Source organism: Strigops habroptila, chromosome 1 (genome assembly GCF_004027225.2).
Source record: "Strigops habroptila isolate Jane chromosome 1, bStrHab1.2.pri, whole genome shotgun sequence".
Classification (NCBI taxonomy): domain Eukaryota; kingdom Metazoa; phylum Chordata; class Aves; order Psittaciformes; family Psittacidae; genus Strigops; species Strigops habroptila.
In genome coordinates this window covers 22156915-22182620 of record NC_044277.2, presented here as the reverse complement: position 1 = coordinate 22182620, position 25706 = coordinate 22156915, and the positions used below count along the sequence as shown (strand labels likewise).

The 25706-nt window shown below is 40.5% G+C and overlaps 1 protein-coding gene across 3 annotated transcripts in view; it reads right to left on the bottom strand.

The window, feature by feature from the left end:
- The window catches only part of STK3 (serine/threonine kinase 3), a 124210-nt gene extending 112899 nt beyond the window's left edge, over positions 1–11311 (bottom strand). For all 3 annotated transcript variants that reach the window (XM_030511381.1, XM_030511399.1, XM_030511389.1), the window contains exons 1-4: positions 10931–11311; positions 4441–4521; positions 3872–4000; positions 2956–3070 (exon numbers count right to left, since the gene is read on the bottom strand). In XM_030511381.1, the coding sequence (XP_030367241.1) occupies positions 2956–3070; positions 3872–4000; positions 4441–4521; positions 10931–10953 (348 nt within the window). In that variant the 5' untranslated portion in view covers positions 10954–11311. The remainder of the gene's footprint in view (positions 1–2955; positions 3071–3871; positions 4001–4440; positions 4522–10930) is intronic.
- Between the last annotated feature and the right edge of the window lie 14395 nt (positions 11312–25706).

Sequence of the window (25706 nt, the reverse complement as noted above, 5' to 3'; positions counted from 1 at the left end):
CATTGTAATTATCTCATTCTATTGCAACCTACCACTGAAAAAGTCGGTCTCATTCCTTCTTTTCCTTCCCTTTCCCCACTGCTCACTCCTAATGTCTCTTTTGCATCAGATCAAGCCACTGTTCTGCCATTAAGTCCCAAGTCAGCTTATGAGTGGGTGGGAAGGATAAATTAAAGAGGAAAGAGTTTTCCCATCAGACAGATCATCAATCTTACCCAAGATTACCCTATAGCCGCACACAATCACTGCATCTGAGGCACGGAAAAGGCAGGAACTCATCGGCCAGGATGGAGGACAACAGCAGAACTGCCCTTTCTGGTTGCAATCCCACAGTTTGGTTGTATGATACATGTATCTCCCAAATCAGTCTCTGAGAAAAGCAAACAAAACTAGACACATAGCTTTGTTACCTTGGACTGATTAACACCACACTTTAGATGAGCTAACAGGCATCATAAGTTTGTTGTAGTGCTGCTGATCTGCCTGGCACACTAGAAGGCTTCAAGGCAAAATTCCAGGGGTCGATCTAACTTCAAAGTAGTGGCTTGGGCATCTTGGACAAGAACCTGCTCCTGTCAAGCTGAAAACCTCTCTAACGAATAGGCTCCCAACAGTCTGTTAAATAAAAACAATTATTTTTGAATTCTGTTTCCCTCATTTTTTGTCCATTAAAGTCCAGGGTTGCTCATCTTCTAGACAAACAAAACTTTTGAAGAAGATGGGGAACCACAGATACCAGAAAAGATGACCAGTAAATTCTTAAGTTTTAGAGATAAGCAACAAGGGCAAATGCACAGTAATGTTTCCTCCCCAAATATGAGGAGACATCCACCTTTTGCTATGACTTATTTTGATACGATCACAGAATTATTTAGGTTGGAAAAGACCTTTAAGATCATAGATTCCAAATTATAATCTTAATGACCACTGCATTAAAGTAGGGGTTCCTACTTCAACTCTCTCCTCCTCGGTTTCTTTTTCTTATATACAAAGAAGCAGAAAATAAACTTTTTCTTGGCCCACACAAGCCACTCTTCATTTGACAACTTAGGAAAATTAAGGAACACATAACCCTGTGTGTCTAGGCCTAATCAACAAACATTCTGACAAAGTAGGAATCAATTCCCTCCTAACTTCCAAGTGAGGACATTTCTTTTTTTCTCATGAGAAGTACAGTGAAACCACTTCTTATTTCAATTAAATATATGTGTGTGTGTATATATACATACATACTTTTTTAAGATCACTAACAAAATGCTGAATTACTTTAAGCAGCCTCATTCCAGTAACACGGTCACAAACTTTCAATCACACAGCAGTCTTGGTGATCAGGTCACTCTTCCACAAAGAGCAAGAAAAATCAAACAAGCCCAAACCCTCTGCCTCAATCTTCCAAAACTTGCAAGACATACACATGGCAAAATGAGAAATGGAGGAGTTTGCTTTGGGATGTTTTTGTTTGTTTGTTTATTTGTTTGGGGTTTTTTGTTATATGCACCAGAACACACCCTATCCTAAGCCAGAATGAGAGTTCTATCTAGCTTGGTAGCCTGTCTGAATGTAAGCACACATCAAGTAAACAGTGGTAGTTGTCTGCTTCACCCTCCTGGAGATCTGAAGCATATATATTTCCTGCTCCAGCCACTAAATATCTGTGTTCAGCCACAGTAATTTTTTCCTGGTCTTACTCAATTGCCTTTTGAAAATAAACTTGTAGCATCTAATAAGATCTCCTGTAACTATACAAGTGGATCTCATCATCATGTGTAGAGAAAAAATTTTTGCTTTGGATCTACTAACTCTTGTTTTGTAATAAACAGTAAGATACAGCCATATCTTAACTCACTTTGTTTGTGCTACTCACGGTTTTCAAAACCTTCCACCACATCTCTCCCTCCAGGTACCTCTTCTCAACAAAGAAATATCCTATACATTTAATATCTCCTTCTAGACAAGTATTCTTAACTTCTGACCATCCCTGTCACCTTTCTCTAACTTTTGAAGTTCTCTTTTGTCCTTGATACTGTTGTAATCTTTGGCAACCAGTTTACTTGTTCAATTATTTCTAAACATTAGGCTGAAGTACTTGTGAACCTGTATATAAAGGCTTTGCCTCCCCCACCAAGGCAAACATACCTTTTCACATTTACTTATGCTTATTTTCTCAGTTAGACACACAGTATCACAAAGTCTTTCAAGCCTTTCCCTGTTTTTACTACTAGGAATATAACCTTTCTCATCAGTATTTCTACTCTCTTGCCCAAAGAGATAGCACAGACCCATGTAGTACTCCCAAAACGAACATTTACTCACACCTCTTTTTATATTTAAACCAACTACCCACTTATGATAGAACTCCCATTTACTCCACTACAGTTGTATCTCTTGAAAAGCCTCCGACATCGAAGTCTGTCCTTTTTGTACGAAGCACACCCAGATCAATTTTACATTACTGCTGTTGTAAGCCTGTTAAGACTCTTCCATACAACCCTTGTTTTGGTTCCCTCTCACATTCCTTAACCGATATCCCTTCCCCTTCTCATTCCTTAAGTAATACCAACTACTTCTCATGCTCCCTAATTGCTGAGAGAGAGCAAGACAATTCCATGCTTGTTTCCAAACCACTCATGTACTAAATGGCCTGCTCATACACTGTGAGGTGGAAGGGGTAGGGGGAAGAAGCCACCACCAGTTTTGCCTTTTACAAAACTGTAATTTTCAAGAAACTTAAAGGATCATCATATTTCAAAATGCATTTGCTTCTGCTGACGATTGCTCCACAGATAGTCAGCAACTGCATGAGCTTGTTTCCTAAGGAACCAAGGCACACATACACCCCTTGGCATCGAGATCTTGTCTTGTAACTGTGACTTTTATTTTGGCTTGTCTTAATTCACAGTTTAATTTTAATAAGTGTCATATATTTTTGGAAAAATAGATTAAAAAAAATCTCACCGTTTTATTACGAAGTCTAATGATGTCCGAAACAGAGCCAGCTCCACAATATTCCATAACAATCCATAGATCTGTGTTCTTGAAATAGCTGCCATAGTACTTGACAACATAGGGACTAGATTGGGAACAAAAGTTAGATAAATAGATGAATTCTTAGTAAGGGGAAACAAAAAACAAAACCAAAAAAACAAACAAAAAAAAAAAATCACCACTGCAAGTGTTGTTAAAAATTACAGTTTGACACACTTCAAAGTTACAGACAAAACCTTAAAAGATTATCCTAAAAAATACACAAATAGGAAATTGGTATCTCCATAAAAGAGAGGAAATGCAAAGTAATTTCTGCATCCTTGCAGACATTTGATGTTAAGGCTTCCATTCCTACAATACTAGCAGTCATACGATGTACCATTTGAGAACAAGTGTAAGGTAACAGTCCTTCTTCAGAACTATTACAAGATTGTTCACTTTTTAAAAGTCTGTTCCTGCATGAAAAAGGCAACTGACAGAACTCTAATTTGGAAGTTTCTAGCCATTAATCATGTGCTAGAAACATCTTTATCAATCTTCTAATGGAGGTAACTCTGAATTCACAAGGCCTAAGACATTTACAGGAAGTACTAACCTTCAGGCTTGCCAGTACAAGTAAACTGAAGCAAGCACAGAGAGTTCTAAGCAGAGACAAGTACTTACTTTTTCAACAGTTTGTTATGTAGACTATTTGTACATCCTTAAACCCAAGCTAAGGATAGCAGGAGGTCCACAAAGTAGTTCCTTTAAGTAAGTTGTCCAACACAGACTGTTTTAATTTTCCATGTAACAAAAGTTTGCATCTACATATATTTCAGCTATATTCACAAGTACAAATACATTTTCACATACACTCTTAGAAGGGGAGTAGAACTGTCATACCTACCTGTCACATTGCTGCATTATAGAGATTTCTTTAATTATTTCTTGAAGATCTGACTCCACAGGGACCTGTTTAATTGCTACAACTTGTCCAGATTCTTTGTGTATTGCTTTAAACACACTACCATAAGACCTAAAAATAAAAGAGGGAATTTCATTTTTTTTTAAACAAGATAAACTGCTTCTCATGTCCATTATGCAGAAACCCTAAAAGTCACAGAAGCTATGTATTCATGCAGAAGTTTGAGGGGTTTTTCAGGCTGCAAAAAATTTGGTTCTATGGGGACCTCAGGAAAGACATGCCTCTGAAGAATGAATCTTTATCAAGATGTAGAGTATCTAACTCCAGGCACAAGCACCTTTGCTGTGTAATAAACAAGGGACATCAAAAAATGCATAAATATATACGGGGATGCATGGAAGTTTACTGATACGTGCATTTGCTTTATTATTAAAACTTGTCTAGGAAAGCATTCCTTAGGACTATCACTCTCTCTGTAATTGAATATTGCAATACATGCTTTATATACGGTTTCCTTCTGGTTCCATCCCCTTATAAATAGCTGCACTTACCCTTCACCAAGTTTCTCCAGAACATCAAAGACTTCTTCAGGCTGCTTAGTTAAACTATCTTCACTTAGCTTTTTCAGTTTGCTAAAAGAAAGACAAAAGTTACTTGTTTGTTTGTTTGGGGGGTAGATCAGAACTCAAGCGAATTTTCACACAAGTGAGCAGACAGGGAAAAATAAGTATAAGGAAAAACATATTCCAATGAAAATAAAATGCCTAATTAAAGGCCAGCAATAAAACTTTAATCAACCATCACATAAGATGGAGAAAGTTATGACAATTTTTGTCATTACGACTTTCCCACTGGCTTGCTCAATTCCAAGCAGCATGTTCATGCCCAATTCATTGCCCAAACCACTTCCTTTGCTAAAGTAGAAACAGCCACAGAACACAATAAAGCTCACCTTTCATCAAAGAGCAGCCAGCATGCAAACACATGCTCATTACTGCCTGGAGTATGCCATGTTGCTATCTAAGATAAAGTAGAAAATCAGTCCTTCACCCACATGAAGTGTCCACTTTCTAAACTATACCACTTATAAGGCAGTGAATTACATGAAGTTAAAAGCAGAAACCAGTAAGTCAAGATGACTTTGAGAGCATATGACAGCACTTCACCTTCACAGGTGGTAGCAGATCACTGAACCTACAGGTGAGTTGGGGCACTCCCTTTTGCATCTTCGTGAATGCACACAGGGACAGGTGCAACAAAATCTCTAATTACATTACACCACTGTATCTTGCCCTCCAATTCTCTCACGCAGTCTCAAATCACTCAGTATTACCCTACAATTTCTCCCAATGCCTTCTACCCAGTCCTACCACTATCCTTTGTCTTTTACAAGCAGACCTAGCCTTCCTCCAGCCTCCAGCATTCCCATCTATCCAGTCCCCCCAGACTCCTGGCAGATCTCAGAACACAACTTGGCTGTAAGCTTGCAATAGGGCTGACAATGAACACAGCACAGGAAAATATAACCACACACACATTGCAGTGCAGCTGGGTGGCTGCAACATGTAAATCCTTTACCCTTAAAGTTATAGGGAATTTTGCTGCAAGACTGAAATAACCAGTTAACTCTAAATGATAGCCAAGGGTACTATTAAAGTAGAAGATGAGCTGAAGCATAGCTGGTGCTGTAGTGTTAGATACAGACAATGTATTCCATTGGGGGGGGGGGGGGGGAGAAAAAGAAAAAAAAAAAAACTTTGAAGCACAGCAGAACATGAGAACTTATGGAAAATACATTATCCTGTGACACTTTCCTAGAAATGAATATGAATTAGGGGAAGAGAGGAGGGCATGGACAGAAAAGACTGACAAATCTTAACACTGGAAGAACATATTGAAAAGAAACTCCTTTATATTAAGAGATGCAATTCTGTGATATACAGAACTAATACAAATTCAAGTGAAATGACTGATGAAGGAAGTCCTGGGTCAGAAGAGACTTGTTACTGCCAACCATCTAAGTAAAGACAAAAATTTAAAGTAATTGTGTAAGCATACAGGTCATATGAATTGGTGTTAAACAAGGCAGGGGAAGGGAGTTACACATCGATATATTAAACTCTTTCACAGATGCAGCAATTACATGAATACAAAAAACATCCACAATCAGTAACGAAAGGTGGATAAACTCCTCTAAAGACCATGCAGTTTGCCACAGCAAACAGGCAGGAAGTTGGCAAGCATGTGTGTTTAAGGGAGAATAAAAATCTCCACAGCAAAGCAAAGGCACAATTCATGAACACAAGAAACAGCACAAAACACAAATGAGAGCAGCTAAATGAAGCCTGCAAAAGTGGACTACAAATTAAACACAGGAACACATAGTAACTCTGCTTCCTTTTTTGCCCTCTCTCTGCTTGTTACAGACTAGAAAGCAGAAAGATAGAACTTCTATCTTGCAGGAAATCAAGATCAAAACCAATGTCATTGTCAAATAACATATTATCCAGAGTAATTAAGAGGCAACCTGGAGACCAAAAAAATAAGCATTCTGTAGTTTTAAAACTATTTTCGTATTATCCAACTCTGACAAACATGTTATGAGACCAAATAACACTACGGCATCTAAATACTGAACTTCTTTAAAGGAAGAAAAATAGATCAACCTCCAGAATTTCATCATCAAATAGACTGCTCAAAGTGAATTCCTTTACAAATATATTGTAAGAGTGAGATGCTATGCCCGATGCTCAAGTGACAGCATTAACAACACAGTTCTTTGTACCACAGAAAGATCCTAATGGCTCAAACTGTTTAATGATTTCTATTTCTAGAAGTTTAATAGAATTTCCAGCTCTTTAACTACAGAACAGAATGTGATACACTGTTCTGCAAAGGTTGCAATAAAGAAAGCATTTATGAAAACTTTGTAAGAAGCAAGAAGGAGGAAGATAACTGTGGTAACTGGCTGAAAAGCATTAAGTGTAATACAAGATGACTAGAAATATTATCTTATTGGTTAAAAACAAGCGACTAAAACTTGGGACAGAGAAACACATCTAAGACTTAAGAATCAGCTTCTTTATCAGGAGTTCGGTGTGTGTGTGCCTTACTATCTACACCTTGAAAATGCAGAAGGCAAGACATGTAGAACCAAACATTTTGGAAGGATCACTGCTTTTTTTAAAAACAAAATGTTCTACATGGGAAATTAATTCTATGAGCACCCAGCAAAATACCTATCTGCTAAGGCATGACTAGAGATACATGGGGGCAGGGGAAGGCGAACTGAAAAAACAAAGGGCTCAAGAACAACCAGAGAGAAAGAAGGTGTCTCATCCTTCTTCCTCATGGGTCCTCTACTTTCATAACACAAGTGTTTAAAACAGAATAAGTAAATTGGTAAATTCAGGCACTGTTTTATTCTGGCCACAGGATGCAAGTGCCATACACACACACACATATATATACGTGTGTGTGTGTGTGTGCTTGTGTGTGTATCTGAAAGTCTAAAGGATATGCAAAGAAGACAAGTATAAAACCTTGTTAGAAAGTAATTTGGGGGGTTTTTGTCTAGAAAATCATGAGGCAGTGACTATGGGCTACTTCAGCAGTCTTCCAGAAGTAAAGCTGTTCCTGAAAGCAGGAGGACTAACTAAACTACAATTCTGGGACAAGAGCTGTCAAAAGGATTTTCTTCTTCCAAGCAGGTTTAACTGTCTGCATAACACCTACTGTCTTAAACAAGAGCAACACACCCTAACAGAGAATTTTACTTTCATAAATCCAGTTGATAGGAGAAAACAGTCATATTTAGCATGACCAGAATCTTACACATCATGAGTACATCAGCAAAACTCCACATAACTAAATGCAGAAACCATGAGAAGCACACAAGACTACCAACTCTAGCATAAAGATCAGAAAAATCTGAATTGGGACCTGAAAGAGTAAGAGATATTCCACACAAAATATAAAAAAAGCAAAGTATGAGTTTAGTTCCTGAGTAATTACATATAGATTTTACAAAATAAATTGGTGATGTGCTACAGAGGTAGGCATAAAAAATACCCTGAAAACTAACAAAAATAAAGCAGGGCTGAAGAATGTAACTCCATCGATCACTGTCATGAGTTATGAAAAACTGAACAGCTGCTCCACGAAACAAATATAGGTGGGTCTATTTTTCAGAAGAACTAGCACACTGACACATTTTAAAAGAATGGCTGGGATCAATTAAACTGATATATTAAAAAAGAAGGTAGCAAAAGAAATCACTGCAGTCATCAGAAATAGAAGTGGCACGTGAAAGCCTTGAGACATTTACGCTGCTTTATATCATTCACACAAGTAGAAGGACCTGTAAGACAGTTTATATTATCGTATTGAGCACTTACACTAAGTTTTCTACCAATAAAACCCAAGCAAACTTACACTTTTGTCCAGTCATTTTCAGGAGGAATTTGACAATTGTCATCCACGTGCCCTGATATGCCCATTGACATGAACATTACAAACATCTTTCACAGACTATTTTAAAAAACAAGTTTATCCCTTCACACAAAATTTAAAAAATTGTATTTCAGTGAAAATTAAACTGCCCAAGTTTAAATAAAGGGCTGCAAAAGCCTCAATTTACATGCTGCATGCTTGTTAAGCAGCCTTTTATTTGGCAGCAACGTGCAGGAGATGGGCAAGAGAGAGCTGGGCTTGTCCAGCCTGGAGAAGAGAAAGCTCTGGAGAGACCTTAGAGCAGCTTCCTGTACCTAAACAGGGCCTACAAGAAATCTGGAGAAGGACTTATTACAAGGGCATGTAGTAATAGGACAAAAGGGAATGGCTTTAAACTGATAGAGGGGAGATCTAGATATTAGAAAGAAATTCTTCACTATGAGAGTCGTGAGGCTCTGGCACAGGTTGCCCAGAGAAGCTGTGGATACCTCATCCCTGGCAGTGTTCAAGGCCAAGTTGGACGGGGCTTTGAGCAACCTGGTCTGGTGGAAGATGTCCCTGTCCATGGCAGGGGGTGGAATTAGATGATCTTTAAAGGTCCCTTCCATCCCTAACCATTCTATGATTAAAAACTAAGTATTAGACAGAATTGCATCTCTAGCTACTTTTCTTTACCCTTGCACGCAACTTAGCTCCTCATAAAAATACGCCAGTTTAAAAGTTCCTTCATCAGCTTTCTAGTTCTTCCTGACCGAATCTAAGTATTTCAACAGCTCCTCACTTTCAATTAGGCCAGACGCACAGTAATAAAGTCAGAGCAAATCCCAGATCTTAAAAAAAATAAAATAAAATAAAAATCTTGTAGGTTATGTTAACTTCAACTTTCATTTTGAATCCTTTGATACCACCAGATCCCAAGCTTAGTGCTGGTGCTGGTAACGCTGATTACTCCTCAAACATTCCTATTTCTTCTCCTAAACCCTTGCTAATGCCTGTCCTACTTCCTTTATTTGACACGTGCAGCAACGTCAGCCTGAAACTACAGTGTAGTAGGCCTGTTCCTCCTCACCCCATTGCCTGCTAAAACCACTCTGCAAAATTACAAAACAATTATTGGTCAAACTTTTCGGTAGTAGATACTGCTCCACTGCCTGCTAAAAACGCTCTGCATAACAACTACTAATCAATTCCCGGTCAAAGTTTTCAAGTAGTAGATAGTGTTACTTGATGTATTATTGGAGGAGAAAACAGAAGTTCAAGACCGCATTCTTCTCAAGTCCCGTCATCCTGCAGGAAGCTGTTTCAAAGAATTTTAAAGGTAGAATGTAAATGTTTTAAAGTAGAATACAAAATTTCATTTATTATCCTCTACCATCAATTTATACTGTGCAGTCCCTAGATTTTTCATTAACAGGAAGTAAAAGACTTGGAGTGCTAAGACAGTAAGTATATATGTAAACTGTGTAACTACATTCTGTGTACCACATACTACATTCTATGTAGTACATAACTACCTCCAAGAAAGGACTGTTCCAATTTAAATATTACATTTAATACAATTACAATACAATCAAAGCAAAATTATTTTGTGCAGCAAGATGACAGTGTCACATTATAAGCAAAAGCTCATGGTTTCACATCTTTACACATGCACACAAAAAGACAAATGATAAATGCTCAAAAAAAAAAAACAACCAAACAACATACCATGTAGTAATTAATATCATAAAAATCGCAAAATGGTTTGGGTTGGAAGGGACCTTAAAGTTCATCTACTTCCAATCCCCTGCCATGGGCAGGAACACCTTCCACTAGACCAGGTTGCTCCAAGCCCCATCCAACCTGGCCTTGAACACCGCCAGGGATGGGGCAGCCACAGCTTCTCTGGGCAACCTGTGCCAGCGCCTCACCACCCTCACAGTGAAGAATTTCTTTCTAATATCTAATCTAAATCTCCTTTCTTTTAGTTTAATGCCATTATGACTAGCCAGTTTATGTATTTCAGAAAATACACATACTGTGGGAATATTCCTGATTTTTGCCTCTTCCCACTCCCTGATTTGCAATTGCAACTATGCAACCCCCACCCCCACAAGCATCCCTCCACCAGCAGGACACAAGGGCACTTTCTGGTGTGGAAAGATAAGAACAACTACTTAAGCCGGTTTCTCCCTCAGACGTGAGCCACAAAGCGCACAGACCATAAAGCACTCTTCTCGGAGATAAAGTTTCCCTTATTTCACATTAAAACGTTCCTCTCACAACCCAACCAGCCCCTAAGGGCTCTGCCTCCCCCTGGACGCTTACCCCGGACGATGATTTCAGGGACAGCCCCCTCCTCCAAAAGACCTTTCCCAACGCAACACAACCCCTCCAGCCGCTAAGCAGGTCTCAGCACACACCCCCCGTTGCCCCGCCGCCCTCCTCACAGCCCCGCAGGACCGGAACTAACCGAGCCCGGCGGGGGCACAGGAAGGGAGGGGGGCGGGCAGGCGGGCCCGGTCCCCCACGCCGGTCCAAGGCGTCACCCCGGCCGTGCCGCCGCGCTCGCTTTCGGAAGGGGCCGGAGCGGCCAGGGAGGGTCGTTACCTCTTGGGCGCTGCCTGCTCCATGCCGCTGCTGGCCCCCTGGCCCCGCCACCAGGAGGGGGGCTCCCGGCCGAGCCCCTGGGCACCGCCGGGCCGGCAGCCGCTGAACTCCCCACAACTTTCGCGCGAAGTCACTGGCCCTTTAAACGGAGCTCGCGCCCTCCCTCGGCCGCCGCCGCCGCCGCCGCTCCCGGCCCCGCTCAGGCACCCGCCACTACCGCGGCCTGCCCGGCTGCCGGCGGAGGCCCGCCCCTCCGCGCCGCTCACTGGCTACACCCGCGACATCGCAAGTGCTGATGGGGCGGTGCGGAGGTCGCTCAGAGCGGCGGGAGGAGCGGGCGGTGTCGCGCCGGCGGGAGGGGAAGAACATGGAGGCGGTGGTGCCGCCGGGGCCTAGGCTCCGAGCTCCCGGCATGCTCCGCAGGGCACGCCGGGAGGTGTAGTCCTCCCGAGGAACCGGCCGGACGCGCTCCCGCGGGATGGGGCGCCCGGAGGGGCTTGTCCTGCGGGCGAAGAAGTGGAGCCTCGGGGCTCTGAGGCGCCGCCGAGGCAACCGACAGCCGTCCCTCCCATACACGCTCACCTCATCCCGCGACCCCTGGAGCTGGGCCGCCGGGCGAGGGCAGGCCCGGGGCAGATCCGCGGCCTGAGGCGGAGGCTGAGGGCGGCTCGTCACCCGCTGCCACCCGCAGGCCCCGTCGCCTCGGGGCAGCGCTGCCGGGCGGCCTGCGCCTTTCATCCGTCCGTCTGCTCCAGCCTAGGGGCTGCCGCGCTCGGAGCCGAGCTGCATGCAACCGCTCCTTGAAAAGTTAGATCTCTTCGTGGACAACTGCCTCCAGAGCACTGCAGAGAGGAAGACTGAAGTTAGTCATGGCAGGACGGGGGAGCTGCTCTACCCAGCTGGCTTGGCTGGCAGTACAGCTTTGAAGTGAAAAGCGCTGGCACCAGGCACTTGACTTTTTAATGCCAAAGCATACACAAGTTACCCTGCAAAGCAATAGAAGCTTTGGCTTTCACATAATTATTCAATCTTTCACATAATTATTCAAGCAGATTTTAGGGCACCGAGTACCATGTGAAATTATCTGCAATTTCTTGACCTTACAACTTCTGATTTTCTGCTGTTCATGTAGCAAGTTAAGATACTGACAAAGCACCCACGTAGATCCAGCCAAGTCAATACATGAAAAGCTTAAATGTTCAAGCCACTTTCGGTATCCTTTCTTGAAAATATGTTTATTTGCCTAACTAGTGGAAGTTTAAGGCAATAAAACACTTGGACAAGATCCATAAAAATACCAAAATGCCCAAGTTCCACTTTAAACTGATTTTAGATGCACAATAGCACTTGCGCCTAAAAAGAATCCACACTTCATACCTAATTTCATCTCTTTGATGTTCATTAGCAAGGGAATTTTGAACGACTGAAGTCCTATTGTTGTGCAAGTCCTCTACTTTGGCTGACTCAGTCCAATCCAGTTGACTCACTGTGGTTGGGCTACATACACAATGGCAATATTGAATGAACCCATAAAACAAATCACACACCACCATATGACCTTTTAGGTTTCTTTGTTTTTCTGAGTCATGGAAAAACTGCAATAAAGCATCTTCCTTTGCACAACAGTTTAGCACAGAGCTCTTCCCAGTATCATCCCACAGGGCAGAGTGGCTCACCAGCAGTACTGCCAGATGTGTACATATCATAGACAACAGTTTGTAGGAGATGCCAAAAAAAACCACCCAGGAGAAGGAGCCAGTGGATGCCTCAGATGCAGTGTGGTGTGAGCGTATTAGAAAGTAGTGAGGAAGAACCCAGCGAGACTTCCCGTCTCCCAGTTCTAGGACAAGTGAGGTCAGGCAGGTAGAAGATGCCACGTGTCCAAATTTGGTTTACAGGGTGTTTGGCTATAACCACTGACAAAAACAGTTTCACCTAATGAAGGGAAGCCTGACATCCCTATATGGCTGTGGTACTCCTGGAATGCAGAGGCTGTCTCCACATCCTTTAACACAAATCTTTAAGGCAATATTTTGTTTCAGGTTATTTCAGAGGAGATAAATTTTTTCCAGCTCCCCCTCTCAAGCCAAAGCTGTGACAAACTATACATTCAAGCAAGGAAAAGAGGTCTTAGAAAAAATACAGGTGCTATATTATAGTTGTAACAGCAAGACAAAGGGAGCCAAGGAGTGCTCCCTCTCCTCATTCACAGATATATTTCTTTCTCTGGAAAAAGCTGGCTAAACAGCCTAATCTGCCATTCTTCTCTCCCCCTCTAACTACAGTTGATACAAACAAGAAAGATTTGAAAGAAAGAAAATTTGTCCAAGAATAGCAGATTTAGATAGTCACTCTCTTCATTCAAAACTATTTAATACCACAATCCCCACTCCCAGAAAATACCCTGACTACCTGATAATTGAGGAAGAAGTGGCAGAAATGTCCTTGATCTATGCCACTAAAAAAAGAGAAGTGTGAAAAACCCCATGATGTCTGAAACAGAAAAAGCTAAATGAGGCAGACAGTGCCAAAAAATATGGACTAGTCCCATACCTTTCTCATAGAAGTTTCAATTGTGCCTTACACAGCTGCCAGAATGATTTCTAAGCACATTTATGCTGAAAATAAAATACCAATAAGATGACACATATACCACACTATTGTTCAAGAACACTTTATTAATCTCTTAAATTTTCAAATTATATTTTCAGTCAATTATATTGGAATAAATAACACCATTTCACCTTTCCCCTGCAACATGAATTTGGGAACTGTGCTGTGAAATGCAACACTGATTTGGTATTCATTACAATGCTGTACCTAGCCACCAGCAAAGAAGGAACTTTGGAAGGGAAAACAGACTCCCTCTGTTCTACTACCTCATTCAGGCTTTCCAGTCAAGGGAAGGCTAGATGTTCAGGAGGCATGAATATACTATGAGATTGCTGGTGTCTAGACAACATGGAGATGAGGAAGTTGCAGACAATCTACATGAATATTCCCATGATTTCTTCCAACAGTGGAACTATATAACACTCCTAAGAAGGCAGGTGAGTAAGAAAAGGCTTAATGAAGCCAAATCTTAAAAATACAGGAGAAAACTAACTGAATTACTCTTTTTCTTCTGAAGTATTTAATCTACTTCACCAATTTATCAGCATGCATTAGGACTTCCTTCTCTGCAGAACTGGCATCAACATCTAATGTAATTCCTTAGACCAAAGGATGGATGGATGAAGACCATACTTAGTTTTTGAGTACTGTAATTATTTTATATTACAATGTACTTTTGTAAACAGATAAAATAATTTCTATTATAATTACTTATACTGCATGGAGTCAAGACTCATGATGGCATGGATGGGTATTAGGTGCTGTATAATCACAGGCTAAGACAGACCCCCTACAGCTAAGACAGCCCCTAAATACATGTAACAGAAAGTTCCAAGATGTCAATTCTGCCTCAGTTGCACATAATTCATAGTAAACCTGAGAAGAATAAAAATTACTGGAGAAGTTCATGTATGAGTTTCTAACAGGTATTACTAATGGTAAGATTTAAATTCCAAATACATACTTGAAAGTAATTCATATATATCATGCAAATAAATTATGTATGTTCTAGTAGGAGCCTTATCTTGTTCGTTTGGTAGCAAATAAAAGCAGCGTTTACTTCCACAGGTATTCGATCAGGCTTATTTAACAATGTGCATTGTAACTAGTACATGGCACTACTAGAAAACAGCAGGATTAATAGTATGTGTTTTCCAAGAAATACATGTCACGAACACCTTATGCTCTCCAAACAAAATACCCCTTCATCACATCCAGGGGGCTACCCATTTCCCCGTGTGCTTACTGCTCTTTCACCACAGTAGCCCCGCAGTTCTTTCACAGGGTCCTCAGTGTTCCTTGTCCCTCAGTGTCCTGTGGAGCTCCACTCACCCCCTTGGCATGCCAAAACCTGCAATATTCTTACTGCCTGCATAGACCCCCAAGCATACCCCCCGTTCAGTGGTCCTTGAACCCTCCACATCACTGATAACACACCGTGCCTTCGCCCACCCCGATGTTACCCCACGAAGTTACAAGTGTCCTGTGTTTGCAGCACAACCTGATGTTCACCTCACAGGGGAAGGTGTTTATCTTGCAGGAGAAGGCTGCAGGTCAGTCCACAGTGTGGTCCCAAACCCAGCACCTAAGGATAGAATTTCCCTTACTCTTCCCTTGCCATGGTGTGGACTGCCCCGCAAACAGGGCATTCCCTCCTCTACACGTCACTTATGAGTTTTGTAAAAATAGGAACTTAGTATAATTACAGACCTCCAGCTTTTCATTAAACATGATTAATACTAGCCAGCTAAGTCACGAATGGTTGTGAAGAGGAGAAAGGCAAGGAACGGCAGGCAAGAACAAAGACAGAATGAATGCAGGAGCCTGATTTCCTTAGAAACCGATTCATAAGTTCAATAGGCAAATAGTCAACAACAACATGTTTGCATGTCTCTCCCTGTGACTGCCTGATAGCGATCTGGTATGCTGAAAGTTAAAGAAAAGGCCTTGAATGAAATACCAGCTTGTTTATACAGAAGATAAGAAAAACTGACTTCTGCCTGTATTTCTTCCTACCTATCATGTCTAATGTGAAGTAACCTTGAAGTCTTATCTAAGAATTTGCTATATACTTTCCTAACCCTGTCAATCATAAAATAGTTATAAATAAAATACAAAAGAACAGCATATTCTGTTTGAAGAATAGTTTGGACTGAAGTTTTGATGTTTTTTAAGTGAGTTTTTAATCAAGCTTAGGAATGAAGAACAATTGGTTTTTGTTTCTTCTCCCTAACTATTCACAACTTGATGGTTAATTAATGTCATGTAAAAGGAAGGAGACTTTTTGCTGGTCCAGCAAAAGAAAGATGCTGTAAATAAATAGGCAATACAGATGCAGGTTCTGCTATCCATATCCACTTTATTAAAATCAGCATGATTCACAAAATTCTTACTTGACATTAAAAAAAGCAGTAAAAACCTGCAGTAGTAAAAACTTAGCAGCACTGCTGCAGTTCCTCTCACTGGCTAATATACATCATTTTGGTATCCAAAATGTTACTACTAGACCTAAAGAAATCTGTTGATTAGGATAGGATTTTTCTGTTGACTAACGATTTAGGTCACAGTCTTAGTAACAGGCTATATATAGACTAACCATTTGCTATTTTTCCTATTATAGTACACTATGGTAAAAATAAACCATGGATACAGAGTTGCTATTTACAGTTAACCACAGAAGATATTCCAGCCTGTACTACAGCTGCATTGATTGTGCTCATGGGATCTACGGATTACCATTGACTTGAAAAAAAATCTTATTTTGATTTGTAAAACAATTACTGTTGTTGTGGTAATACTGAGGGTTACTCTGGATTCCCTTCTACACAAAAATATTCCCTCTCTTTCTGGGGACAACCATCTGTTCTCCAGTCTGCAAAGAAGTGTGCTCACACCCTAGAGAATAAATAAATAACATTTAACTAGCACGCCTTGATGTCTGCGTTCAGAATGGAAACTAGTATCAAAAACTAAAGAATGATTGAATCATCATTACTTGATGAAGCAAGTGCTACATGAAATGAACTTCAGCTGCCTGAATACACACAGGCCTTATGCCCAAGGTTTTCACCACTGTGAAGGCTGCATTTTCTCCCATCTTCCTTTCGCTCCTGAGCTGAGAGTTGAGGAGTACATGACAGAAATGTTTAGGGAAGATTAGTTTGTTGGGGGTTTTTTATTTTTTTAGGGACAATGCCCTCAAGAGGCTAACATGACCCATTCTTTCAAGTTTAAAGAAGGAAAGTTCCTTGCCCTTGTGGGCCTCTCGCAGAAGCGATCGAAGAGAAGCATAAATAGGTGGGAAGCACAAGTACAGAACAACAAATGACCAATAAGGAGAGCTCAATACAACCGGAAAGCATATTGTGAATACTGAGCACTACAAAAGCAGTGCTGTGAAATCCTTACAGCTTATTCAGTTATAGAACTTCTTTTTTTTTTTTTTAATAAAACCCTTCCTATTTATTTCTGAAATGCGTCTCCATCTTGCTTCATAGATATCATAAAACAAGTGTTTGGTATGTGGAGGAATCATTCCAAATGCTTTAAAATCCAGAAACCACAACATTTCAGTTTCCTACTATTTTCCAACCTTTCCCAATCAAAACATGCCAGAATATCATAATTCAAGTCCAAATAAGATACTCCTAGAACATGTACAGTCACAAAAAAAAAACCAAAAACACCACAAAAAAAAAAACCCACCACCTAAATACAATTCTAGTCTTAAAACTTCCCAAAAAAAAGTTCAGTGGCAGAACAGCCATTTCATGACTGCCTGTGAAGTAATGGGTCTGATTACAAGATAACATCCCGTGGAAAGTAGAGATATATTCAAAACAAGAAAAAGATTAAGATTTGTACTTATGTTCCCCTTCTGCACTTAAAAGCAGTGGGAAGCCTTCTGCACAGTAGCTCGTGTACTAAAGAAACAGCAAACCAGCAAATAAAGAAGTTTCACAGAACTGGCTTTATGCAGTGTGCTGACTTGAGTCTCCTCTGCTAAGGTTTGGTTTGGTTGGGTTCAATAAGGGAGAGTTTTACACATCCTCACCTCTACCCAGGATGAGTACTTAAACTGCTGTCACTACCGAGCAAGGGAACTGTTGCTGAAAACAGAACTTTGAAGTGACTGAGTGTACATAGGTCAGGCTGTAAAACCACAGCAAAACGTAAAGCAAGTTACTATCTTTGCTTTGATTAGAGAGCTAATGAACCCCATTGAATTTGAGACCTAAACTTTCCCCAGTATTCCTTCACTAAAAATAAATGTTCTTAGTTGCAAGCAGAAAACTAGTGGAAGATTAATGGATTTCTTTAATATGAAATAAGAGTTCATCAACAGCTATCAACACTGCCCATTTTTACCCAGGCTGGGTTTAGCAAAAAGAAAATGTTGTGGTGGTATAATTTTCACTGCGGAGCGGAAGAAAAGAGAGGAATTCCATATGCAAGGAGCTTTCTTAATAGAAACAGTTAATTTACCACATGAGGAATATCACATGCATACCACTTCCACCTAAAATGAATCACCCCTTCCAGTTGAGAAAACTGAGGTCTTTTATCTTCCTCAGGGTGGAGTTCATCTCCTCCCATAGATCCCTACAGAGTAAAACTGCTAATCGTTTTAAAAACATTAGTTCTTTTGTATTCATATATCACATTTTAATATCTTCTAAACAAGAGAGAACTCGATATTTCTGTGTAACCTTGAACTAGCCAGTACACAAGTTCTATTGCTTCATCCTTGAGCATTTCTGTAGTTCCATGATCTAATTTGTTACACCAGTGGTATTAAGCTGATATTACCGGATTAGCAATATGCAGTTTAAATTCCTTAAAGCTAATTTTAAAATGAATGTGCTAATTTGAATACTAGGTAAAACAATGAACACTGAAACAGAAGAAAGAAGAAAGAATATTAATAGATAGTAAATCCCTGCTTTATGCAGTTGAAACTAGGCAGAATGTCTCTAGGACCTGATCCAATATCTGTTACATCAACAGAGTGTTTCTTTCAAATATACTTCTTTGGGGATCAGTTCTCAAAGAAGAGTGGTGTCTAATTTGCTCATGGGAGTGTGAATATGAACGCAGATTTTTGCTTGACTAGTGTTTCCATCCTTGGCTCAATTAATCTCCCACGAGGTTAGAGGAAAGGTCAAAACTGGAGGCAGACCACATTAGACACTACAATTTATTTGATATAACCTCTTAGTAATATGTCATAGGTTCATTTGATTAAAAACAATGCAGTTAGAGAAGATAAACAGCATAGAAATGATCCCCTTATCCTAGAATAGATACTAAACATCTGAAACTTTAGGCAGTGGGAAAATTTGCTGTTCAGAATCACAGGGACACATATACAACGTTGTATAATATGCATTGCATATTAATGTATAATGCATTACAATATCAATATATACTATGCAATGCACATTATACAATATGCAATGGTATAGCAATTTTAAGTGAGAAAACATGTAGGAAGAGTGAAGTCACACTACTGTGTTAGAATGCCCACAAATATGTACACTATATATAAAGTAACAGGAAAAACACATTATAAACACAAATGCTCAATTCTGTGCTGTATTATTGACATTTATCTTGACCTTTCAAAAAGATCTTTCAAAAACAAATACCTCATTTTGATGGGTGTGGGGTACTCAACAGCTCTTAATTAAGTGCCTCAAAAGCAGCCTTTAAAACTGTGTTATAAAGTATATTGAACTAGGCTCCACACAAACAGTTTTTGACACCTGTTCTTGAAATGAGGAAAAAAAGAAAAGGCACGCTGAACCAAGATTGTGCATTATTTTCCAGGAATTCAGCAATTTCTTGGAGAGATTAAATTTACTGCAGCTTTGAAATAACACGGTTACTGCACATTCTGAATGGTTGAGTGTCTTTGCAGGACTGGATAACAGCTAGCACAGGGGTCTCGGGGGATTTTATTGTAGTTGACCCATCCTCCTGTTCTGTTCCTACTTTCACATGCAAAAGAGAATGTTTGTGCTTACTACAATATTTATAGCTATAAGTATAGTCAGTTCCTTTCTCATTTTACTGTACCAGCTTGTACAAGAAATACATAGAACTATATATAATATTATTGCTACTACTTTGCAGGATGTTGTATATATTGTAAAGCTAGCTCCCTAATAGAAGGCAGCTAAAGACCTCTGCACTTAAATCTGCCAAAGCTGATACAGCAATCACAAACATGTGTTGTTACACTTCTTGTGGCTCATCTCCACATGGTGCAGCTGTTGTGTTGGCTAAAGAAAATGCAGGCCCAAGGGAAACAAATTTAATTCAGCTGGGGTGACTTCCACTGAAAAAAAAAAAAAAGTGTTTCAAGGAGAACAGGTGTCTTACAGTGAGGGGGATTGTTTGAGAGGTTTTCCCAAAACTTGCTTTGCCTTTAGGAAGTCTATTCTAAAGTGGTATGCCTGTGATAATAATCTCTTGCAGTCTAATTTTTAAATAATACCATTCAGAAATGCAGGCGGATTCCAGAAATTCTATTTTTGTTTGTTTCTCCTTTTTCTAGGACAGGAAGGCTAGCATGGGACCTTATCGTGCAAATTAGAAGCTGGAAGGAGCCCCATTGCTGTTATTTGGAGTCCACAGCTTCAAGAAGGTTTGTTGAATCAACAAATGAGTGTGCCAAGGCAGACCCGCAGCCCATGTAAGTCACCAGTTGACACCCGTAGAGCTGTGCCAGTTTATCCCAATGTATCTATTGTTTTAAGCTTAGATTTTTACTGAAGTAACTTAAATATAGCGTCCCCCTAAATATGGTCTAATTTACTCAAATAAGCTAAGCTATACTATGTAGTGTAATAAAACAGTATTAAGTGTATGACTTTCTTTTTCTCTTCCAGAAAGGCATTTACCTTGTGTACTATGATACCTCCTGTAGTACCATCATGCATTTCTGCCTCTCTGCTTCCTGCATCCTCTGGTGTATCAGAGGAGAAACTGTTTGACTGATGCTCAGCGGCTGACTCAGCAGCTTTCCCGCTGTGGCCAGTAGCAGATCCCACAGCACTGAGGCAGCGGGATCCTTGGAAGCTGGGAAACAGTTTTCCCAGCAGGCTCTCAGGAGGTCTCTTTCTGTTGGAGCTGACTGAATCAGCCCTTTCGACAGACGTTGCAGCGGCCAGCAGATCTTTCTCTTCCTGTTGTCAGCCGTCTTTCCAAAATAAGGTTACTCCAGAGGGTAGTCTCTTGTTGTGTAGGTGTCTTCATACTGCAGTTTCCTCCTTTGGGCCTGTTTTTTCTATCTCTGACAAGGTCAGAATTTCTTCTCTTTGGGGAAACAGACGTCTGAATGAGTGATGATTTTTCCACACAGACACCATTCCTACAGAGTGGATTTTTCTATAGAATGTATAGGAGCTGTTCTTAGCTCTTCCTTCTCAGGTCTTAACTAAATAAATGTTATGATGACAAAGTTGTTATTCTTTTTGCAAGGTCAATCTTGTTAGCTTTTACATCAATCTTTATTGCTACATGTTGTGTCCTCAGAGTGTCTTATGCAGACCTTGGGCAGTTGTTTTAGGATTCTTCTCAAGTTTCTAAATTGGAGACCCAGTACTCCTACTGAATTCCTCCTTTTGAGTAAAATCCAGAACTCAACAAGGTCAGTAACAAAATTCATGAGATTTTTGTCCTCTGTGTATGTCTGCACATAAAGACCTGCAACAAGTCTTGCATTTTCACAGACTTGCCTTTTCCAGGGGAAAGAAAAATGTTCTACCCTTGACATTTTTCTCAGCATGACTTGTGACAAAGCCCCTAAGTCTTACTGATAGTAGCAACTGCCATGGCCATGCCTGATGTCAAAAGGCAGGAGTAGATGGACCTGGGCTACACCCTACCAGTGAAGAAAAAAAGGATCCCAATTAACAAAATAAGGAGAACCAACTTTAGAATGAAATCTGCCTTCACAGTGAGGCCATCATGGGGGCACTCACTCTTTACTGTGTATGTACAACCAGTATCTTTTCCAAAGACTGAAAAAAAGAATTTATTATTTGTAGAGTGAGATTAATTCAGCAGAGTGTCACCCAAGGAAGCTGGTTAAAATTGTATCTGAATTTAAGAGCAACTTCTTGCTTTTCATGGCATTGGAGTATGCGCTTATCAGGGAAGTTTTATGTTTGAGGTTCAGGGAGAAGGTGACGGCCATCTCCTCTAAATGCTTTCAGATGACTGATTTTCAAAATGCTGCTGGCATTCTGCCAGCCAGAGGCCTGGCCGTTAGATAAGCTTAGCGTTATGATGGCCATTTGCAAAACAGATGAGAGCAGAAATAGCAAGAGGAAATGAGAAACCAAAGAAACCTGCTGAAACTCCCTGCAAGTAAAGACCCAACCTTGGAAAGAAAAGTCTTAGATCCTTCCACTGAAAGAAAAACTGGTGAGCATAAGTTTTCAGCTGCTAAAACTATACCCGCTATCCAAAGGGAGATAAAAGCACCAGCCAAAGAAAGACCACCACAACTGCCAGCCTCAAGAAACCCAGGAAATATTACACTCGCTTCGTTTGTGAGAGTCTGCACAGAAGTTTTTTGGTATGGCCGGATAGGATCCATTTGCTTCTGCACTCATGTTGTTTTTTTAATGATGGAGCCCATGGCCATCCTGGCTAAGAATCCTGTTTAATAATCCCTCCTTTGCTAGTGCTTAAATTGTGTCACATAGCATTGGAGAACTATGCTACCAGAAGATTTGACAGATGTCATTTGACAGATCCTGTGGTGGCTGTTCATACCACCCTTCCAGTTGCCTCTTCCCCCTCTCTTCCGGAAATTACTGTTTCTGGAAGTGACGTGGCAAAAGGGGCCATACCTGTAGTTTAGCAATTCTAGTTATGTCAGCTGCTGTAACTCAAACTTGCAGGCAGATGTAGCCAAAGGCAGTTTGGTTTTGTTCTTCTTTTAGTAGCTGAAGTCTTCTTTGCACTGGTGTTTGGAAATGTTGTGAGCAGCAGTCATTGGCTGCCACATTTTCACTATCAGGGTTTCAAATGGCAATGGAACTGATGTGGTGGAAAGAGGAATGGGGCTCTCTTCACTGATAATTTCCTGGCAGAGGGAAAATATTAAGTCATCTTTTTTTAATCAAATGGCCTCACCTGAGTAAATACTCTAGCAATTCCAATTTTTAATTTTATTATCATAGCCTTTTGCTCAAGCTGTGTTTTCTGACTGTGCAGCAATAATAGTGCTATGAGCACATGAAGATTTTTTCAAACTGGCATTGTATTCGGTTCCTTTTACATTTCCACACATAATCTGCATAACATTATTAAATCTTTCCTGTACATTATTTAGCCTGTGGGATCAAATGAAATAATACATGACTGGAACTCTTTGGGTTTTGACAGATGTCCTCTGGCAGATTTTTTGCAGCAGTTTGTTACTGTTCTCAGCTATTTTCTTGGCCTTTTCCTGGAATGGGACATGTCTCAGCTGCTCTGGTGGAAAACACTAACCTCTTAGCTTTTAAAGATGATAAAAGCGGGTTTGAGTTACTGCACCAGACTTTGAACTGAAATGACTGAAGCAAAGGTATGGTCCTTTTCACCAGCTCACTAGGGGAAGAGTATTCCTTCAGATAGCTGTCGAAAGGGTTGGAAGGGTAACATGGAGCACTCACTTTCAAGCTTGTGGAGGAATATTTACAGCATCTTGCCTCTGGTCTGTTTTCAATGGAAGAGCACAGGGAAGCTGGGTATTCTCTTAAAATAGTGCAGGTCATGATAAAAACACTTAACTTTTGCAGCTCTTTTTTGTAAGCATATAGTTTCTTCTGAAATTGATCTGCTTTGTGGGCTGTCTCCTACTGTGGGTCATGGAGTCATCCTAAGTGATACAGTACCTAGACAGTGCAAAGTTTGTTTCCTTTCATCTGTACACCTGCAGAAGGCTTTTTGTGTGTGGGAGAGCTTTTTCTGCCTTGTATGTTTTGTAAATAACCTCTTCACCAAAGAGAACCCTGGGCTTATGATCTCTGCCAAAGTTACTGCACTTTCTACAGATTTGGGCTAAGTAAAAATAGTCATCCCAGCATCCCTCATTTGTTTTTGGAAACCCCTGTATCAACCATTTAATATGGCAAAAGCACCACACCATCACGTTTTAATGAGTTCAGGCAGTTTCGAACAACTGAGCATTTAAATCTGCGAATAAACTTAAGAATGTGTCACTGCTTTCAAGAAGCATACTTTCATTTTAAGAAACCACAGCTGCAACAATAAATTTGACACACACTAGGTTGAAGGTGGCAAGGATTAAAGGTATGGAATTAGAAAGAAAAAAACCCACCCTTGTGCTGTTGAACAGAATACAGGACATAAATCAATGACTAACTTTGGCTAAGCTTTGCCTTATGGAAGTATGCAGCATTGCAGCTTTGCAGTTATCAGTATTTGTCATCTTGAGTATCAGTACACATGCCAGATGCAAAAGAGGGGCCCAGAAGAGAGAACATGGGGGATGAGGAAAAGAAAATTAATAATTTCAGTGACAGTGTACACTATTTTGATGGGAAACAGAACTTCTGTAATATTTCAAGGGACTTATATATATATGTATGGACAAAAGCTGTTGGAAATAAGCCTTTGACTTCAAAATGTGCCTGATTAAAAGAATACTGATAAGAATTAAGATGAGAACAGCTGGAACTTTGATTGCAGTTATGTTTTCTTCTGGATGTTTATTTCTAGATCACTTTTGCAGCTGCTTTTATCTACTCCTTAGAAGTTCTTGTAGATTTGAGGAACCATTAGCTGTAAAAGTAAACATCAGCTCTGGTCTGGTTTTATGTATCTTCTTGAAACCATTGAGGGGGGAAAGATAACATTAGACTAATGCTGCTTTAGATCAGACTTAAGTGATGCTTTGAACAGCCTTTTAGCATTTTAGGCTCCACCTGTAACTCTAACAGCAGGTCAAGTATTTCTAATATTCTTTTTTACCAAGCACGTAGGAGTTGGCAAGCTCTAGGAATGAAAATACTCTTTCTGAAAAGTTTAAATTCATGTTGCACTGTGGTTCAAAACACAGAATGCTTTCAAGTGTGCCTCTACTGTCTAGGTACAGGGATGGTCCTTAAAACCAGTTCTGCTGCCTTTCAGTATCTGTCATCTGTAAATATTATGCTTTGAATAAAACAGATCTGCAGTTTTGACTCCACTCTATTTTGTTGTTATAGTTGCTTAAGAGTTTTTAATAACTGTTGCTTGTATTTGCTCAAAAGCTGTCTGCTTGGAGACTGGAGAAAGGTCAGGGTTAACCCTGCTTAACCTTAGCTAATGACCTTTATCGGTGGTCTCCTTTTCAGATCTCAGGAGTGTCAGCAATGCTGCTGTGGCCACCGACTGACTCTCATACCAGCTTCCACTGAAATAAACACACTATTATATTTACTTGGTGCTTCTTCCCAATAGAAATTCTTACCATGCCACACTGTTCAAAGCCCTCTGGCCAAAGTCACGGGGACTTCCCTATTTTCAGGATTCACAAAGAGTTGAAGCACAAGATACATTTTGTTCAAGAATCCTTTCAGGTGGCTTTGTGAATCTTCTTGTGGGGCCTTTCTTGGATTCCTAAAATATTTTCTTGCTTACTATAGTCAGCTTTGATTTCTCTGTCCTGAGCATTTCTGCTAATGATGGAGGCATTCTCACAATTCTCCATAGGCAGACTGTCCTAGGCGCCCTGAAAGCCCCTCGTCTTGCAGACACCATTGATCCTTGTTTCCATCATATCTGGGAAGGTTGTCATTCCAAAGCGTTCCTTGCCCCAGGGGCTCTGGGTCTCCCTTCCACATACACCTAGCCTCCCACAACAGCAAAGTGCTGCACCTACACAGGTAGGCTCCATCCAGCAGTTAAGAGACAGGCAGATCCATGACAACAGTGAAATTTGAAAGCTCCTGGTTGCATTTGAACAATCAGTAACCACCAGGACAAATGAAGTGGAAATTCATATTACACTTGAAAGTTTGTGGTGTGGTGGACAGTATCTCTTTCCTGTCTCCATTGATCTGAAAAGCTGAAAATAAGAGGCCTCAAGGCAGTTCTGTTTCTGCTGTAATGTAATGTCCTTGGCTTTCAGCACTTCTCTGGTGCTAAAATGAGTTCT